General features: G+C 43.1%; 1 protein-coding gene across 23 annotated transcripts in view; it reads right to left on the bottom strand.

Moving 5' to 3' along the window:
• Positions 1-15,090, bottom strand: part of SCRIB (scribble planar cell polarity protein) — a 115,243-nt gene that overhangs the window by 83,718 nt on the left and 16,435 nt on the right. For 22 of the 23 annotated variants that reach the window (XM_084282428.1, XM_084282436.1, XM_084282429.1 and 19 more), the window contains exons 2-9: positions 8,557-8,674; positions 8,212-8,290; positions 6,808-6,897; positions 6,013-6,069; positions 2,195-2,258; positions 837-911; positions 604-748; positions 133-251 (exon numbers count right to left, since the gene is read on the bottom strand). In XM_084282428.1, coding sequence (XP_084138554.1) covers positions 133-251; positions 604-748; positions 837-911; positions 2,195-2,258; positions 6,013-6,069; positions 6,808-6,897; positions 8,212-8,290; positions 8,557-8,674 — 747 coding nt within the window. Of the gene's footprint in view, positions 1-132; positions 252-603; positions 749-836; positions 912-2,194; positions 2,259-6,012; positions 6,070-6,807; positions 6,898-8,211; positions 8,291-8,556; positions 8,675-15,090 lie in introns of those variants that run through there. The other variant, XM_084282435.1, reaches the window with a different exon arrangement.

Below are 15,090 nucleotides of genomic sequence, written 5' to 3'. Positions count from 1 at the left end.
CTGCAAAGAAGCTAAGAGGAAAGCAGCTGAAACACACTAAAGAACCTGCCTCAGAGGTGAGAAGATAGGATAAGATCCCTGGCGTGTAGCTATTGAACAGCACAGGAGAGGATTGACTGCTGGTGTACTTACTGTCAACATGTTCTCTGTCAAGATGAGTTCCGACAGATTTTCACAGTCCCCAATTGACTCTGTCACCTCCGTCAGCCGATTCTGGTCCACCTTGAGGATGGAGAGCTGCTTCAGCTGACCTGGCCAGGGCAACAAGCTAGGTGTGAACTAAGCCACAGAGATAATGATGCTGTCCCATGTTTGCCTGCCTGAAATGCCTCCCATCAGGGATTACCTAACCTAACAATACAGGCACTACCCTTCTTCCCAACCATGCTTGTTCACAGCTTTCATCTATACAGATCAAGAACCTGAACGTGTCCTGTAGAGTTCTGCTCACCAGCATCATCTGCTGCTTCTGCACTCACCTACAGAAACTACGTCCATCAAGCCTTAATACTTCGTTACATACTGTCTTGCCTGAAGCCTCCCCACAGGAGCACTTCTGGGGCAGTTCAAGTCCTGCTCTGCTCCCCATCACACAGTACTCACCAATCCCATCTGGAATGCATTCCAACAGGTTCTGTGACAGAAGCAAGTCTGTCAGTGCTACTAGCCCGCTGACCTCATTGGGCAACTGCTCTAGTTTGTTCTCTGACACATCCAGACAGACCAAACGGCGGAGATTACCCAGCTCCTAGGATCAGAAAGGAGACACTGTGGTTCAAGGGAGCAGTACAGGGAGGGAACAAAGCAGCGAAGCAAAAGACTGAACAAGTACTCACTGGAGGCAGGGCTGAGAGTTGGTTCCGGTCTAACCAAAGCTCACGCAAGTTTGGTAGCGCTCCCAGAGTATCTGGCTGTAACAGAGCAGGACAGTAGCAGTGTCAGTCCTTTCCAGGGGAGAAACTGCTCTAGGATATTCCAAATCACACTAAAACTCCTCAAAACTTGATACTGTTACTGCTTTCTCACCTCCTAAAACCATTCATCAAACGGTTTATGAGACTAGTGTGTTGGTGTGCCACAATACTGCAGGCAAATGTTTGGAAGTGTCTGGGCTAGCATACTGGCTGCAGAAGCTCCCAAATGAAAACATGGAAGACAACAGCAAGGACTGTCCAGTAGCAAGCAAGACAAGAACCAAACAGGGTTTTGGAAATGCTGGCCCCACAGTAGAAATGTGTCTTTCTCCCCCTCCTCCCAGACATGAGTAAAAGCTTTTGTTTAACACTGGCAATCCCAACATGATATAGCAGCGCTATCAGCAATGGTAGACGTGTTCATAGAATTGCTCCTTTTGTTACCTATAAACACAACACACACTGATGAGCGTTTGATTTAGGAGTTAAAGCACCATTCAAGTGCAGTTCAAGTGTCAGCCAACTGTTTTCACAAGCAGGCTGCAGCTTTGTGCACAGGAAGCTGCAAAATCTCTTTTGTCTCCCATTTTAGTTGGCTTTCTGCCAAAAAGCATTTCAGAACATTAAGAACGGGATTCAGTAACAGCTTGATCCACAACTGCAAAGTTAAAGAACATCACTGGATTTCCCCCAATGTCAAGATGAGCTGTAATTCAAGATTATGCACTGGCTCTCAGCATGCTTAGGCTTAGAGCCCTCCATGGAGGCACCCCGATCCACAGGGTATACACCATATGCTGGGCTGACATAACTGTCAGGAACAGCATGGAATGGTCCTGTACTTTCTAGAGGAGAAATTAAATTATGAAGGGAAAGGCAGAAAGTCAGCCCAGCAGAAGTGAAAAACAACAGCTGGTGGCAGTGTAACACAGCAGAGAAAGAAAGTACCAGAGAACCTCATTGGAAAGAAAAGATACTTAGGCAGCTAGATAGCAACAAAGAACGTCTCAGAGCAAAAGGGCTTGGAAAAAGCAGAGCAAGATGTGGATGAGGATAGTAGAAAGTGAGACAGGGCCAACACACAAAGAAAACATTATACTGGGAACAATGACTAGGCCATCCTGGGCAGATCAGAATCTTCCCGAACAACCCGAGGGTCTATTTCTTTGCATTTCAGACAAAAAAAAAAAAAAAAAAAAAAAAAAAAACACACTTCCACAAAGGTACAGGTGCTACCCCTACCAACCACCCATATTCCCTCCCCACCATCCCTCACCTACCAGTACTTCCAGGTCATTGCCACCAAGATCCAACTGTTCTAACTTGACAAGGAATGAGAGTGAACTGCAAGATACAGGGAATAGAAAGGGGAAAATAGAAAAAGAGAAAGAAAGAAAGAAAGAAAAAAAGAAGGAAAGAAAGAAAGGAGGGTTAGCATCAGGGACACACATCTCACAAATAACATAATTTTGACTAATTCCTAAAACTGGTGGGGCAGTCCTGCCCCTTTTCACACTCCCTCTGAGCCAAGCAGTTTAGGAGAGCTGGTACCCCTCCCCCGGCCAGACCATGTGCACCAGGGAATTGGGTTCATTAGCACCATCAGTCCCAAAGTGGTCAGTTTCCACTCTGATACCAATTTGGCCTCTCCCCCTCCACTATAAAAAAAAAAAAAAAAATACTCTTTGAGCAAAAACATGATAGATGACAAGCCACACCTTAACGTTGATGCCAATTTTTGTTGCAAGGATGGGGACCTGAGCACAGAGTTACAAATAACAGGAATCAGCAGAGGACAATACATATTTGGGAGGCAAGGGGAGCATAGCTGCAGGGAGAGGCAGGAATGACAAATTTAAGAGCCCCAATCTCCCCAAATGGGATGGACAAGCTGTTTAAGACAAAAGGAAAGACAACACTGGCATGATGTCTCAGAAAAGGTTAAGGTGTACAGACAAGAAGCTCACTGGGCAAGATACTGCAAGAAATCTACACAGGAACTGTGCTACAAAGCCTGTCAACACTGGTGGTCCCTAGGATGTACCCCACTATCCAAACACATTATAAACTGCTGATGAAAAGTCAACACCACAACACCAGGATTCAGTTCTTCTGACATGGTCCAAGTGTCCACAAGTTTTCAGCTTTCAGTCCTACCCCATCAACTCCAACACCTACTCTCCCAAACAGGGGCTGCTGCCTCTTGCTTTACACTAAGGCAGAATTCCCATTTAAAGCCTGCCTATGTTCCCAGAATGGATGGTCTTCAGTGCTTATTTTTTTCTTTATAGGGAAATGATCTCATAAAGAAATCACTGCACTTGTTTGTAAATACAGCTATGCATCTCAACACCACCCAAACTCAGGAAGTTGGAGGCTGGAAACCTGTGAGAAAAGAAAAAAAAGAAAAAACAAAAACAGATCTGTGTTGCCTGGAGCAGGCTAGAAAAATATTGGGACTACACAGGAAGAACAAGTACTCACCTTATGAAGTGGTAGATTTTGAGATATTATATTCACTCAAACAAAGGTTATCAACAGTATTGTCAGAAGGATTCTATTGTACAGCAGTATCTCATTATGACTGCACATTTGTTCTTTGACTTCTCTGAAGGGCGGAGCAGCCGCGACTCTCCCTTAGCATCTTCAGTTTGAATTCCCAAAATAGGGAAAAGTGAGCCATGGAATTCATGTTGATATATGAGGTCTTACAACATGCTTCAAGTACAGATCTCTCTATACCATTCCACGAGAATACATCAATGTGAGCCACGCTTCCCAACTGATTGGCAAGCTGTGCCCCACCTACGTGGAATAGATGAGGAGTGATAACCAGTTGTACAAGACAAACTCTTTCAGAAGTCAGTTGACAGAAGGCCAACCACTGAATTTAAGTTTTAACAAGTCAAGGTCACTGTAAGCTGGATCTTTTAAGACACTGAATGACTACAGCAAAAACTGGAAGGACACTGTCACAAATTCAGAGTACCTAAGTCTGTCTATCTACTGCGCTCAGTAAACTTGCAAAATGAAAACATCATCCATTTTTATAAGTCATTCTTCTCTTTGGCAAGATCACTTGGACTTGTTTGGAGCCATTATTGGGCACAGTTTGTAACCACACTAAGTACAGATCTCATGCTTGACTGAAAGACCTGACAAAAATTGCCTTGGTCTTTTAAGGCACTTTCTACTTTTGGAAATCATCCTGTCAATTGGGAAAAATGAAAAGAAGCTGGAATTGCACTGCAGGATGAATACTAAGTATGGACTTAACTCTCAGAGAAAAATCCCCAAACTCAGAACGTGCTACAAGCATCATTCTAGGGAGTGTAGAGGCCTCATTCAGGTAAACAAGGGAACACTGGGCATGAGAGATCTTCCCAGAAACCATGAGTCTGTTCACAGACTGAATTCTCAAAATCTATTTACTTGCTGATTCCTAGATGGTGAAAAGCTACTCATTCTTCACTGCAGTTTAAAAGCCAGCTCTGGATGTAGCCATTGCTCCTCTTATGTAGTTTATCATAGCGGTGGCATCTGCCTGCGTGAACACAGAAGACACAAAACAGACAGCAGCGGGTCCCAATGCCAGGGCCCAAACTTCTCTGTCCTGTCTGTTCTCAGCCTGACATGAGGAGCTTCAGCTCTTGCCTTCTCCCTTGTGGCTATATTTCACGTAGGGTCCCCTCAGCCAGCCTCTTAACATCACCTTTCTGTGACAGTGCTTCAATGCTCTCAACTTCTGTGCACAAAAGATCCAGCAACTTTGGCATCAGAGACAAGATGACAGTGTTAGTTTGAACTACGTGTCTATCACTTCATAGTCACCAGGTATAAAGCCTGGGAGGTGACCCGTGCAGACTGTCAGCTCCCTTTTGGAAATGTCTTATCTAAAGGGTCAAAACTGACACATTAATTCTAGAGCCAGATAAACCCTGTACTTGCAAAGCCTGGAGGAAAATAACCATCTGTAAAAGGATGCGCATGAGTCACAGCAACGTCCTGCAGTGAGGGAGGTACAGCTATCACAGAAGAAACAAAACTAAAGCCTGAACTGTTTACTGATACTGCTTATTATCAAAGCCCTGCTTGAACACATCATTAGAAGCCTCTTTTGCCCACTTATCTAAATAAAGCAGGAAAGCACAGAGGAAAACACAGGTAGCCAGATTGAATGCTTGCCATGAATAATAAGAGGACACTAAGGAAGGGTGACAATATTTGCTTACTTCGTGCAATCACTGGGGAGTTTGTGTAGCCCCAAAACTTACTGCTATTCAAAAAAGTCAGGTGGAATCCCTTCCAATGTATATTCAAGGAAGACTGGGGTTGTAACCATCAACTGGATGGATAAGCAGGCAGAAAACAAGCTGACAGTGCTAATGAAACCTCAAAGAAAACTCAGCAGACAATTCTTATGGGCTCCAGATCAAAGATTGATGTACAGCCTTATTAATTCTCCACATTCTATTTATTTGATAGCATCAGCTGCACCAAACATATCCTCTGCCAGAAAGTTAGCTCTATTCCTAACTCTCTGAGACATTTAATATGACTTACCTTTTCTACCTTGAATATTCCTTTGCCAGCTTATTTTTTACCCGTTGCAGAAAAGCCATTCCCACCCATTCCCACAAACTGCTCAACCAGGACAATCAGAAAGAAAATAGACATAAGAAGCAAAATATACTGTAGACATTCAAATTACTAACTTCACTGTATACAGAGTTCTTCCAACACCCACATCAGTATGTATTCGTATTTCTCTTTTTCCATAACAATCGTCATTTGTTCCACCTCTCAAGGAAAAAAGGTTCCCACAATTTCCAGAAGCTTTTGTGTGGAACCCTGTCTATTCCAAATCATTTCTGACACAGAGGCTGAGGATAGACTCCAAATATTTTTCCCTGCTCTTAAGACCTGTACTATCTCTCTCCCTCCTCAACACAATCTACAGAAAACCTGCATGATGCAGCTAACTTATTCAAAGGTTTGAGCCCTCCCAATCAAAGTTCCAAATCTTATACTATAAAAAAAGCAAGCCCATGAGTCTGAACTATCAGGCAGGAGACTCCTGAAGCCAACAGATACTCACGTTGGTAGAGTCTTTAGCAGGTTCTCACGTAGTTCCAAAGTCACCAGGTTTGCTAAACTGTAAGAGAAAAGGGAGTTAGAAAGCCAAATTCATTCAATAGGGCTTCAGAGGTACCAAGGAGATGTTCATATCCCTTCCCTTGTGACAGTGTCTCATGTCCCACACAAATGCATATGCTTAAATGTGTACACACAAATGGAGATGAGGGAAAGGGGGAAATATATCTTAAATTACTTGTAATGACGGTGACACCTTATTGCAAAATCAGGGGGCTACAACACAGCGTCCAAACTTGGGGCAAGATAACATGATATCACATAAAGGACTGTCTGCCCAAAAAGATAAAAATCCCTCACATGTAGAAAGCCAAATCCCATAGGAGGGGCACTGCACCTCATGGACAAAGCACCACGAGGTTTCCCTTGGTTATTTGCTAGAAGCATGAGTCACTTCAACATCACAGGACAGACCAAACCTGTTTGGAAATGGGCAAACGGGCACTCATAGAAGGAGAGAAGATAGAGGATTTGAGAGACCTAGATTTACACCTTGCCTGTGCCACTGACCGTGGAAGAGTAGAAGCAGCTGAGTCCAGGAAAGAAACTTTTAAAAAAGGTTGCCTTTCAACAAGAATAATGCTTAGAGGTGGTCAGATAGCATATTCAGTACAGCAGCAAGCTGTAGCTGGGAGAGCACGCTCTTGCCCTACAAGTCCTGCTAGCACTGCCACCCCCAATAGCACAGTGCTCCTACCCCGGCCCTCCCCTCCTTTCTGAGGAACAGGAGCATACTCACTTTCCAATGTCGTTAGGGAGGCTCTGCAAGGACACATCATTCAGGGCCAAATGGCCCAGGCTCCGCAACTGTGTGAAACCCTCAGGAAGTCTGTGAAAACATGACAGAATAAAGCGCCATCAATTCTGCATGCAAAATCAGTGCTGAACTCACTCAAATCCCCCAAAAGCCAGTCTTATTCCAATTGGTATAAACAGGTACAAATGAGACAGGCAGGAACCAATTCTGACTCCAGCTCCTGACCCAGGATATGCCCCATTTCCAAGACACAAAACTCCTTGCAACAAAGTCACTACATGTCCAAGTATGCACACTGCTCTCTGTAGTATTTAAGCATGAACCACAGACTAAGCTACACCATGCAATCATTTAAGCCTGGAAGGAGGAAGGGCTACCAAGAAATCCAAATACCCAGTAAGGCATACTGCTGCAGAGGACACTGCTGAATTCCCCAGGAGCAAGTAGTACAATCACAACAGCTCCAAAGTACAATAGAGCAGGGAGAGACCCACAAAGCAGAGAAATCCTTCTTTCCTGATGAATTCTGGACCACAAAAAGACTGACAAATATCTTGTAGGGCAAGAAATGCTCCTCATTCCTGTGGCATGGGGATTCTCAAAGACTGAAAGGCTTCTCCCATTCTGACAGTGTTTGGCACCACAAGAGGGAAGCAGAGTTAAATCTATTTAAAGGGTGACAGGCAGCACTTGCCCAGGAGCACAAGAGCAGCAGGCATCTGGCATCAGGCTGGCATCTCCAGGGACCCTTGCAGACAATACATAAGACATCAGTGCCTTAAAATATAGCTCATTGAGGCAGAGAAGCCACACTTAAATTCCCAGATCATTATGCGTTAAGAGCTTTAGAGAGAGAATACTAGAGAAGGCAGATCCCTGCTCCCAGACATAGTTCTGGGCATTGTGTTACCATGGAAACTGACCAAACAGGTTCAAAGCATGGCCACCCTAGGTTGTAAGCGACAGAGAGCAAAAAGGACTGAGAGAGCAAAGGATAGCATGCAAGGCTTTCTGTACTCCTCCATAACACAACCAGTCTCCATCCGTTCTGTTTTGTGCAGCATGGTAAAGGAGTAGGAAAAGAGTAAGAAACTTAATGCAAGAGGACAGAAGTCTCTCACGCTAGTGGCATCAGTATGAATAAAGCCTCCTAAGTCCAAACCAAAGGCACTGCAGAAGAGAGAGGCCACGCCAACTTTCCCCTATGCTGAGTGTTCCACGTGTCAGGAGAGCAGACAGCAGGAGGTCTTGGCAAAAGCAGGGTGATACTAGGCCTTAACTTCAAGGGAAAACAATTACAAGATGAAGACCAGAGAAAGCTAGGGAGGATGAGGAACTTCAACTCTCATTCTCAGCTGTACAAAAAGGCTGCATACACCTTCCTACCTGGAGAGGGGATTCCCACTGAAGTCTGCGATCTCCAAAGATTTGCAGAATTTGATGCTTTCAGGAATTTCTGGAATGTCTGTGAAAACAAACAAACAAACAAACAAACATTAAAGAAAAAGAGGCTTGAGGAGAATCCATCATGTGGAAAATGGGCCACCAGGTACTGGTGGCAGCCTGAGACACAGTAAAACAAGCAAATTTTCACAGCTCCGGACCCATGACAGATCACTCTGCAGCACTGTGAACTGTTCTGACTCTCCGAACAGAAATGCACACAGCAGTGCAGTATGCAAAGAAGCAAGACTGTGGGGCATCTATTCCCTCACTGAGCTCTGACCTTACCGTTACGGGAGATGTCCAGTTCCACCAGCTGCATGAAGTTGGCAACCTCAGGGGGAAGTCTCTGTATTTCATTGTCACTCAGGCCCAGTTTGCGCAGGTTCAGGAGCCTAAAGAAAGGCTAGGACAGGAAGAGAACAAAACTGGGTTAGCAGCAGTTCTGTGGAAAATGTGTTGTCTCACCTCAGGGCAAGCATCCATCCTTGGAGACAAATGCCATCTCTTCTCAATCTCCCTCCTGCTGAGGGCCCCAAAGTGCAGTCACTGCACAGATGAGAACCCCAATTAAGGTCTACAAGAGACAAGGGTGAAACCCGTAATGTAATGAGTTTAGCTTAATGATTTATTTAATATCTCTATTATCCCACTGCCCTTCTCCTTCCTGTGTAGGATGCAAAATGAACAGGTACCTTAGGAAACACAGAACACCCGTCCTAGGCATTCACATACTCCCATCATGAGGAAGTCACAATAAAGGAGCTCACAAACAGACCCGACGATGTTTATGAGTATGGTTCAGAGAAGCCAACAAAGGAGAAACATAAGAGGACATTCAGACTGAATCCTGTCCCTGCTGTCATAAACATTCCTGCTGTACAGTACAGCTTGTCAAGACATCAGTCACAGTTTCCTACAACAACAGGGAAAACATTTGTGCCACTTGTACTAGAAAAGGAGTGAGCAAACTATCTGTAGGGCCCAAGTAACCAAGAATTAGAGAAGGAAAGCAAATTCCTTTCTAGAAACATCAGTCACAGAAGTGTTGAGTCAAAGGGACCTCTAGAGGTGTGCTAGTCCAATAACGTTCAATTTTTTCACACCTACTCTTGTCCTCAGAAGTGAATTACATTACCTATAAGAAGTAAATTAGAACTTTCGTCCATCATCCTCTTTTAGACATAAACAGCCTCTCAGTATGTTTACTAAACATAACATACTATAATTATTAGCTTGACAAATCTTGCAGCTGCTTCTAGCTATTGTTGGACATAGGATATAAGACAGGATGGAAATCAAGGCTGTGGCGTTTGCTGTATTTCCTGGATTGTTTTAGAATGGCTGGGAATAACAAACAAACATTATTAACCTGATAAAGAAAGAGTCAGTTTCAAGACGTTTACCCATAACCTACAAATAGATCAAGGCAGAGACTGTTACACGTGTAATAACACTGAAGCAAGACTCTGATTATGTGCTTGGGTTCTGCCACATCACAGATGAGTACTCTAAGTTATCTCTAACAGCTTTTGAGTTTTAGATGACCAGACCTTAAGAGGTAACAACTCAACCCACGATGAAAAAGAGAATTAAAAAGAAGCTTGGTAAAAACTCATGTCTATGAAGTGACAAGGACAAGCCACTTCTAATCCACGTAATCACCTTGTCTGTGCTAAGCCAGAGGCAGAAATGGAGTTACACTAAGCAAGAGAAAATGCAATCTCAAGCTTATTTGCAGATCAGACAACAGGTTCAGAGAGTCAAGGCTGCCTACACAGCCTCACTGCGGACCAAACAAGAATTTGAGGTCTTCCTCAGCTCCCTTTCCAGTAATCCATCTGTATAAAAGGCTGCTGAAACAGACTTGCCCCAGGAACAGCTAAGGGGGTACTGAAATTCATTCAGTTTGGGGTGGGAGGGCACCCTCAGCTAACACTGCGAAACACAATAACACAAGCCAGACAAGGGACGGGGAAGGAAGTAAAGGTGATGCAAAACGTGACTGTGAAAAGATACACAGACAATGAAGAGAGCTGCTCACCCCACCAGACGGGCTAACGAGTTGTATGCACCTGATTTTTCTCACAAAAAGCTTCTGTGCTGTAGACTCAAGCCTCTGCAGTTTCCCACAGAGGTGTCTCAGCCAGGAAGTGCTGCTGGGTGCGTGTGCAGTGCGAGGGACTGCCCAACACGGCCGCAGCTACACCGAGCTTGTCAGGCTTCCACATCACCCCCCACACAGACAGCAAGAAACACGGGCTGAACAGCACCAGAGCTGGATACTGTACTGCTTTAGGACATCGGGAGCATGAAAAGCTTTATCAGGAGAAGAGTAAATTCAGTCTGATTTTGAGCAGGATGAGCTCTTTTTAATTCAGTTTATCTAATGTAAAATCAGTTTAAGAAAAAAGGAAGTAGGTGAAAGTCTAAATGACAGCAAAGCCTCGAGCCAGAGCAGGACATTTAGAGACTTGATTTGCTATTGTTTCTTAGATCCTTCTCCTAATTTTAGAATGTAAGGAAATTCCAGGCAAGACATTGTGTTGACCTGCTAGAGTCTGCAAGTTGGAAAATAACAAAGGGAACGGAACATCTATAGTCCAAACTTCTAGCGCTTCTGGCTACAGATTTTAAACAGTCTCAAATTAGATGTCCAGACTTTAAAAAAATAGAATTTACTAAATAAAATCATGCTATACGTTGCACTGCAAGATACATGGGAAGAATTTATTGACACAGGAATTTAAAAATAGTCATCTGTGGAGGGAACTGCTAGCTGTGAACAACTTCTCTTTCGCCTACAGTTATGTTACTTTCTTAGCTAGGCCATCAAAAAAAAGCACTTGTTAAAAAAAAAAAAAAAACACACTTCTTTGGCACAGCAGTTGTATCCATGCAGTTTATCACAATCTAACAAAACAAACTGCTTAACAGGCATTTTACTAGCATAGCTATGTTACTGAAAATAATCAGAACCTACATGCACACAGACGTGCTTTTGAGGCTAAGTGCAGACCAAGCCTCAGTTAGGCTGCTGTGACAATCTCGATTCTTCACACAATTAACTTCACTTCTGGGAGTTACCTACTAAACACAACACTGCAAGATACCTTGTTTTGTATTTTGTTTTACACCTATTAAACAACGTGTTTTTTTCCTGACACAGCCTTTTTTTTTTTTTGGTGACTAAATAAACTCAAAACTTCACAGTACTGACAGACCATTATCAGGTATGTGCAGAAATTTCCATTCAGTAAACACCAAAACATCAGAGTAGTACATCCCACTCCTTAGAAGTCAGTTAAGCCAGACTTAAAAAAAAAAATAAAAATAAAAAATAAAAATAGATAGATAGAAAGAAAGATAGATAGATAGATAGATAGATAGATAGATAGATAGATGTGATAAAAATTCAAATTAGTTAGAAGTTATCAGGGGAAATCACAAAAGACGGGTGTAGAATTAGTGTTCTTGTGCAAGAATTAAGATTTTTTATTTGCTAGAGAAGAAAGTTCCACAGGACCCAAGTGACCTGCCATGCCCAGTCTGACTAGAAAGAACCTGTTTTTAATTCTGTTAGGTAACAGCTACTTAGTCCTCACTGTTAACCCCTTACCAAGAGGACTGTGTCAGTGAAATGCTGGCAGCTGAAACACAGACGCACCAGGTCTGTATTTTCCCTTTACAGACTGCTTTGTTCAATACTATTTTCACCAACAGCACAAGGAGTTTTGCCAGGACAGCTTATCGGGGATTCCGTAACTGGTGTAGTACAGACTGAGGTGTCATTACAGTAAAAATGCCTAAGTAGATAGATGAGCACTGCTGAAACACGCTGGTTGTTCAGCTGCTGTTCAGAGGGGAGTCTTTCTACAGGAGGAAACAAAAGCACACTTCCCATTTACAGTAGCAAGGTTTTTAGGAAAAAACCTATCAAGTAGTCAAGTTTGCTCTTATCTCTGCTAAGATTGTAAATTTAGTATGATGTAATGCGTGACAACATGAGGTAATAAAGAACCGAGAAGACTGCAAACACTAGATCTAGCATGATGCATGCAATTTTCATTTCACTATTCTGGAAACTGGATACTTCAACTTGTAACTCCAACAGCCAGATTTACAAAACGTGACCGCACAACAGAACCACTTGTGACACTGGAAGAACAAATTAATTGTAAGATTGTTACTGGAACTAAGAGTGAAAGCCAAAGCAAATGTCTCTTTGGAGACCAGTAATTATCCCTTTTTCTAATCACTGTTAATCATGTTTCACACAGCTGGAAAAAAAATCACAAATTTAGTACCATACAGTATGTCTCTATTGAGATGAAACACACAACTTCAAGATTTTCTGAGCACCAAAACACACACACACAGAAAAACCACCAAAGCTGCATGACTTAGATCCTTCCAACTAGAGCGATATAATAATAAAACCATAAGTCTGGAGAGAAAAAAACGAATGACAAACTTTCACAGTTTACTAGCAAACCAGAAGCCCAAAGACCACAAAGAGCAAACATGGATTAGTGAAACAAGACTCTGATGCAGAGGAATTCAGCCAGCTCAGAGTACGATGGAGATTATGACACATAAAAGAGGCTCAACACAAAGATGTGAGGGTATAAATTATATATTAATATATTAACAGCATATCTGGGTAGGAGGAAAGGCTTTTGTGAATTAGAATATATTACATTTTGTTGTCACAGTAAGTGAGAGGCTACAGGATGCCTAAGATAGAAAGCAACTACAAAATTGTCTTGCAAATACAATTCAGGTGGCATAAATTCTTAGAATATCCAGAGCAGTGCAACTACAATATAACAGACTGGAAGTACATAAGCCATTGCTCTCATTAATGTACTGATAGGCTGAAAATTAGTGAAAAGTATAAAGAGCCTCTAAAGCACTTTAAGATGAAAGATAAATAACTTCAGTGCTCAAAATCATAACATCGCATAAAATACAGAAAAATGTGAAATGCAGGCTCTGCAGCACGTTTTCAGCAGTGACATCCTCATTCAGGATCCCCTCTAAAGACAAAATCAGGCAAATACTTGAAAAGTCACCCAAGTTTATCCATGATTATGAAATAAAATTTGATTACTTCAATCTCTTACAAAACAAGACAAACTAGATCCATGGGTTTTTCAGTCCAAATGGACAATGAAGTAATATCCCCTTAATCCCTTGTACCTCACAGATCTTTATCACAAAATCATGAAATAATTCAGGTTGGAAGGAACCTCGGGAGGTCTCTAGTCCAATCCCTTGCTCCAAGGGTCAACTATGAAGTTGGACCAGGTTGCTCAGGCCTTTGTCTAGTCAAGTCTTCAAAACCTCCAATGAAGGAGGATCAAAAAATTCTCTAGGCCCCTGCACCTGCCTCTTTATTATCCTCACTGAACATCCTCGTACCAGCCAGAACCTCCTAGTCCAACAATACCCCATGCCTCTCCTACTCCTGCCAGGGACCACTGGACTCCATCACCTCGATAACCCACCTCCCTGTACGCACTGGCAGGCTTTATGAAGTCCCTTCAGAGCAGTCTTCTCCAGGCTGAAGAAATCCCTTTGGCCTATCCTACCACAGCAAGTGTTTCAGCCCCTGCACACCTTACCGAGCCCTCCTCCCCTCACAACAATTTGTCCACACTGTCCTTGTATTGCAGGCTCCAAACTGGAAAAATGGACACGTTATCAAGGTGTGTCCTGCAGAGTGCTAGGTAAAAGGGAACAATCACTTCTCCAGTCTCCAGGTAAGCTCCTAGTCATACACCCAGGAGGGTGGCCTGCTGGCCTTCTTCAATGCCAGGGCATTCTGCCAGACCCTACAAGGAGATGAACTCTAAACATGGGGACAAATTATGAAAACTGAACACCTCTGAGCACAACATCCAAAAGGATGAGAGGAGGTGATCAAGTACGACATGCAAAGAACATTGTCAACGGTAGTACATGCAACGTGAGGTCAAAATCACAGGCCTGCTTGCATAACCAAAGAAAAAGCCTCAGCTCAACCCGCCTCCCCCCTCCACCCCCCCTTTTTTTTTTTTTCTACTGGGAAAAGGGAAAGAAGCATTAGCTTCAAACTGAAATATTACCAACAGCCATCCTGACCACAGAACACTCATCTTCAACAGTTAGGTCAGTCCTACTCAAAGAACATTTCCAAACAGCATATTGTGGTTTTACTCAAGTGAAACAACAACAGGCTCTAACCATGTAAGAAAACAAGAAACATTGCTAGCAGCAAATACTGGACCCATTTGGCAGATTCACCTTTGGCTCCTGCTGAGGAACTAAAAAAATCTCTATATTGAAAAAGTACTGAGCTTCACATACAGATGGATTTGTATCCAAAAGATCCAGAACTTGTTTCTTGCTCGTAATGTGAGGATGCCTGCCATCCCACTTTGCAGAGCTTCTCACCACTGGCATCCACTGTCTCAAGCAGTTCAGTATACGTGAAACGCTGTGCCTCCACTTAATTAATGAGCCTGGTTAGCCTGCGTCTCCTGCTTTGGTCAATGCTGTGTTCTTGCTTAGAAAAGCAGAGTGAACATAGGAAGGAGTAAATACTAACCTGATTTGGAAATGAGCTTTCAGTCTCACATCCTTCACATATCATGACTGCTTCCTAGCAATGCAGGTGGGTGGGACTAGAGGTGGTGCTGACCAAAACGAAGAGAGGGAGATGCCTAAATACTGAGACAGAAGTTTGACAGTCCCCTATTTCCCTCCCACACTTGAGGAACACTGACCGTCCCACTCCTAAACTAGCTGCCTCAGCCTTCTCCTGTTCTGCAAGAGAAG

Source organism: Netta rufina, assembly GCF_964035555.1.
Source record: "Netta rufina genome assembly, chromosome: 2".
Lineage (NCBI taxonomy): Eukaryota > Metazoa > Chordata > Aves > Anseriformes > Anatidae > Netta > Netta rufina.
The sequence above is the reverse complement of the archived record's forward strand: the minus strand, read 5'-3'. Positions and strand labels throughout refer to the sequence as shown.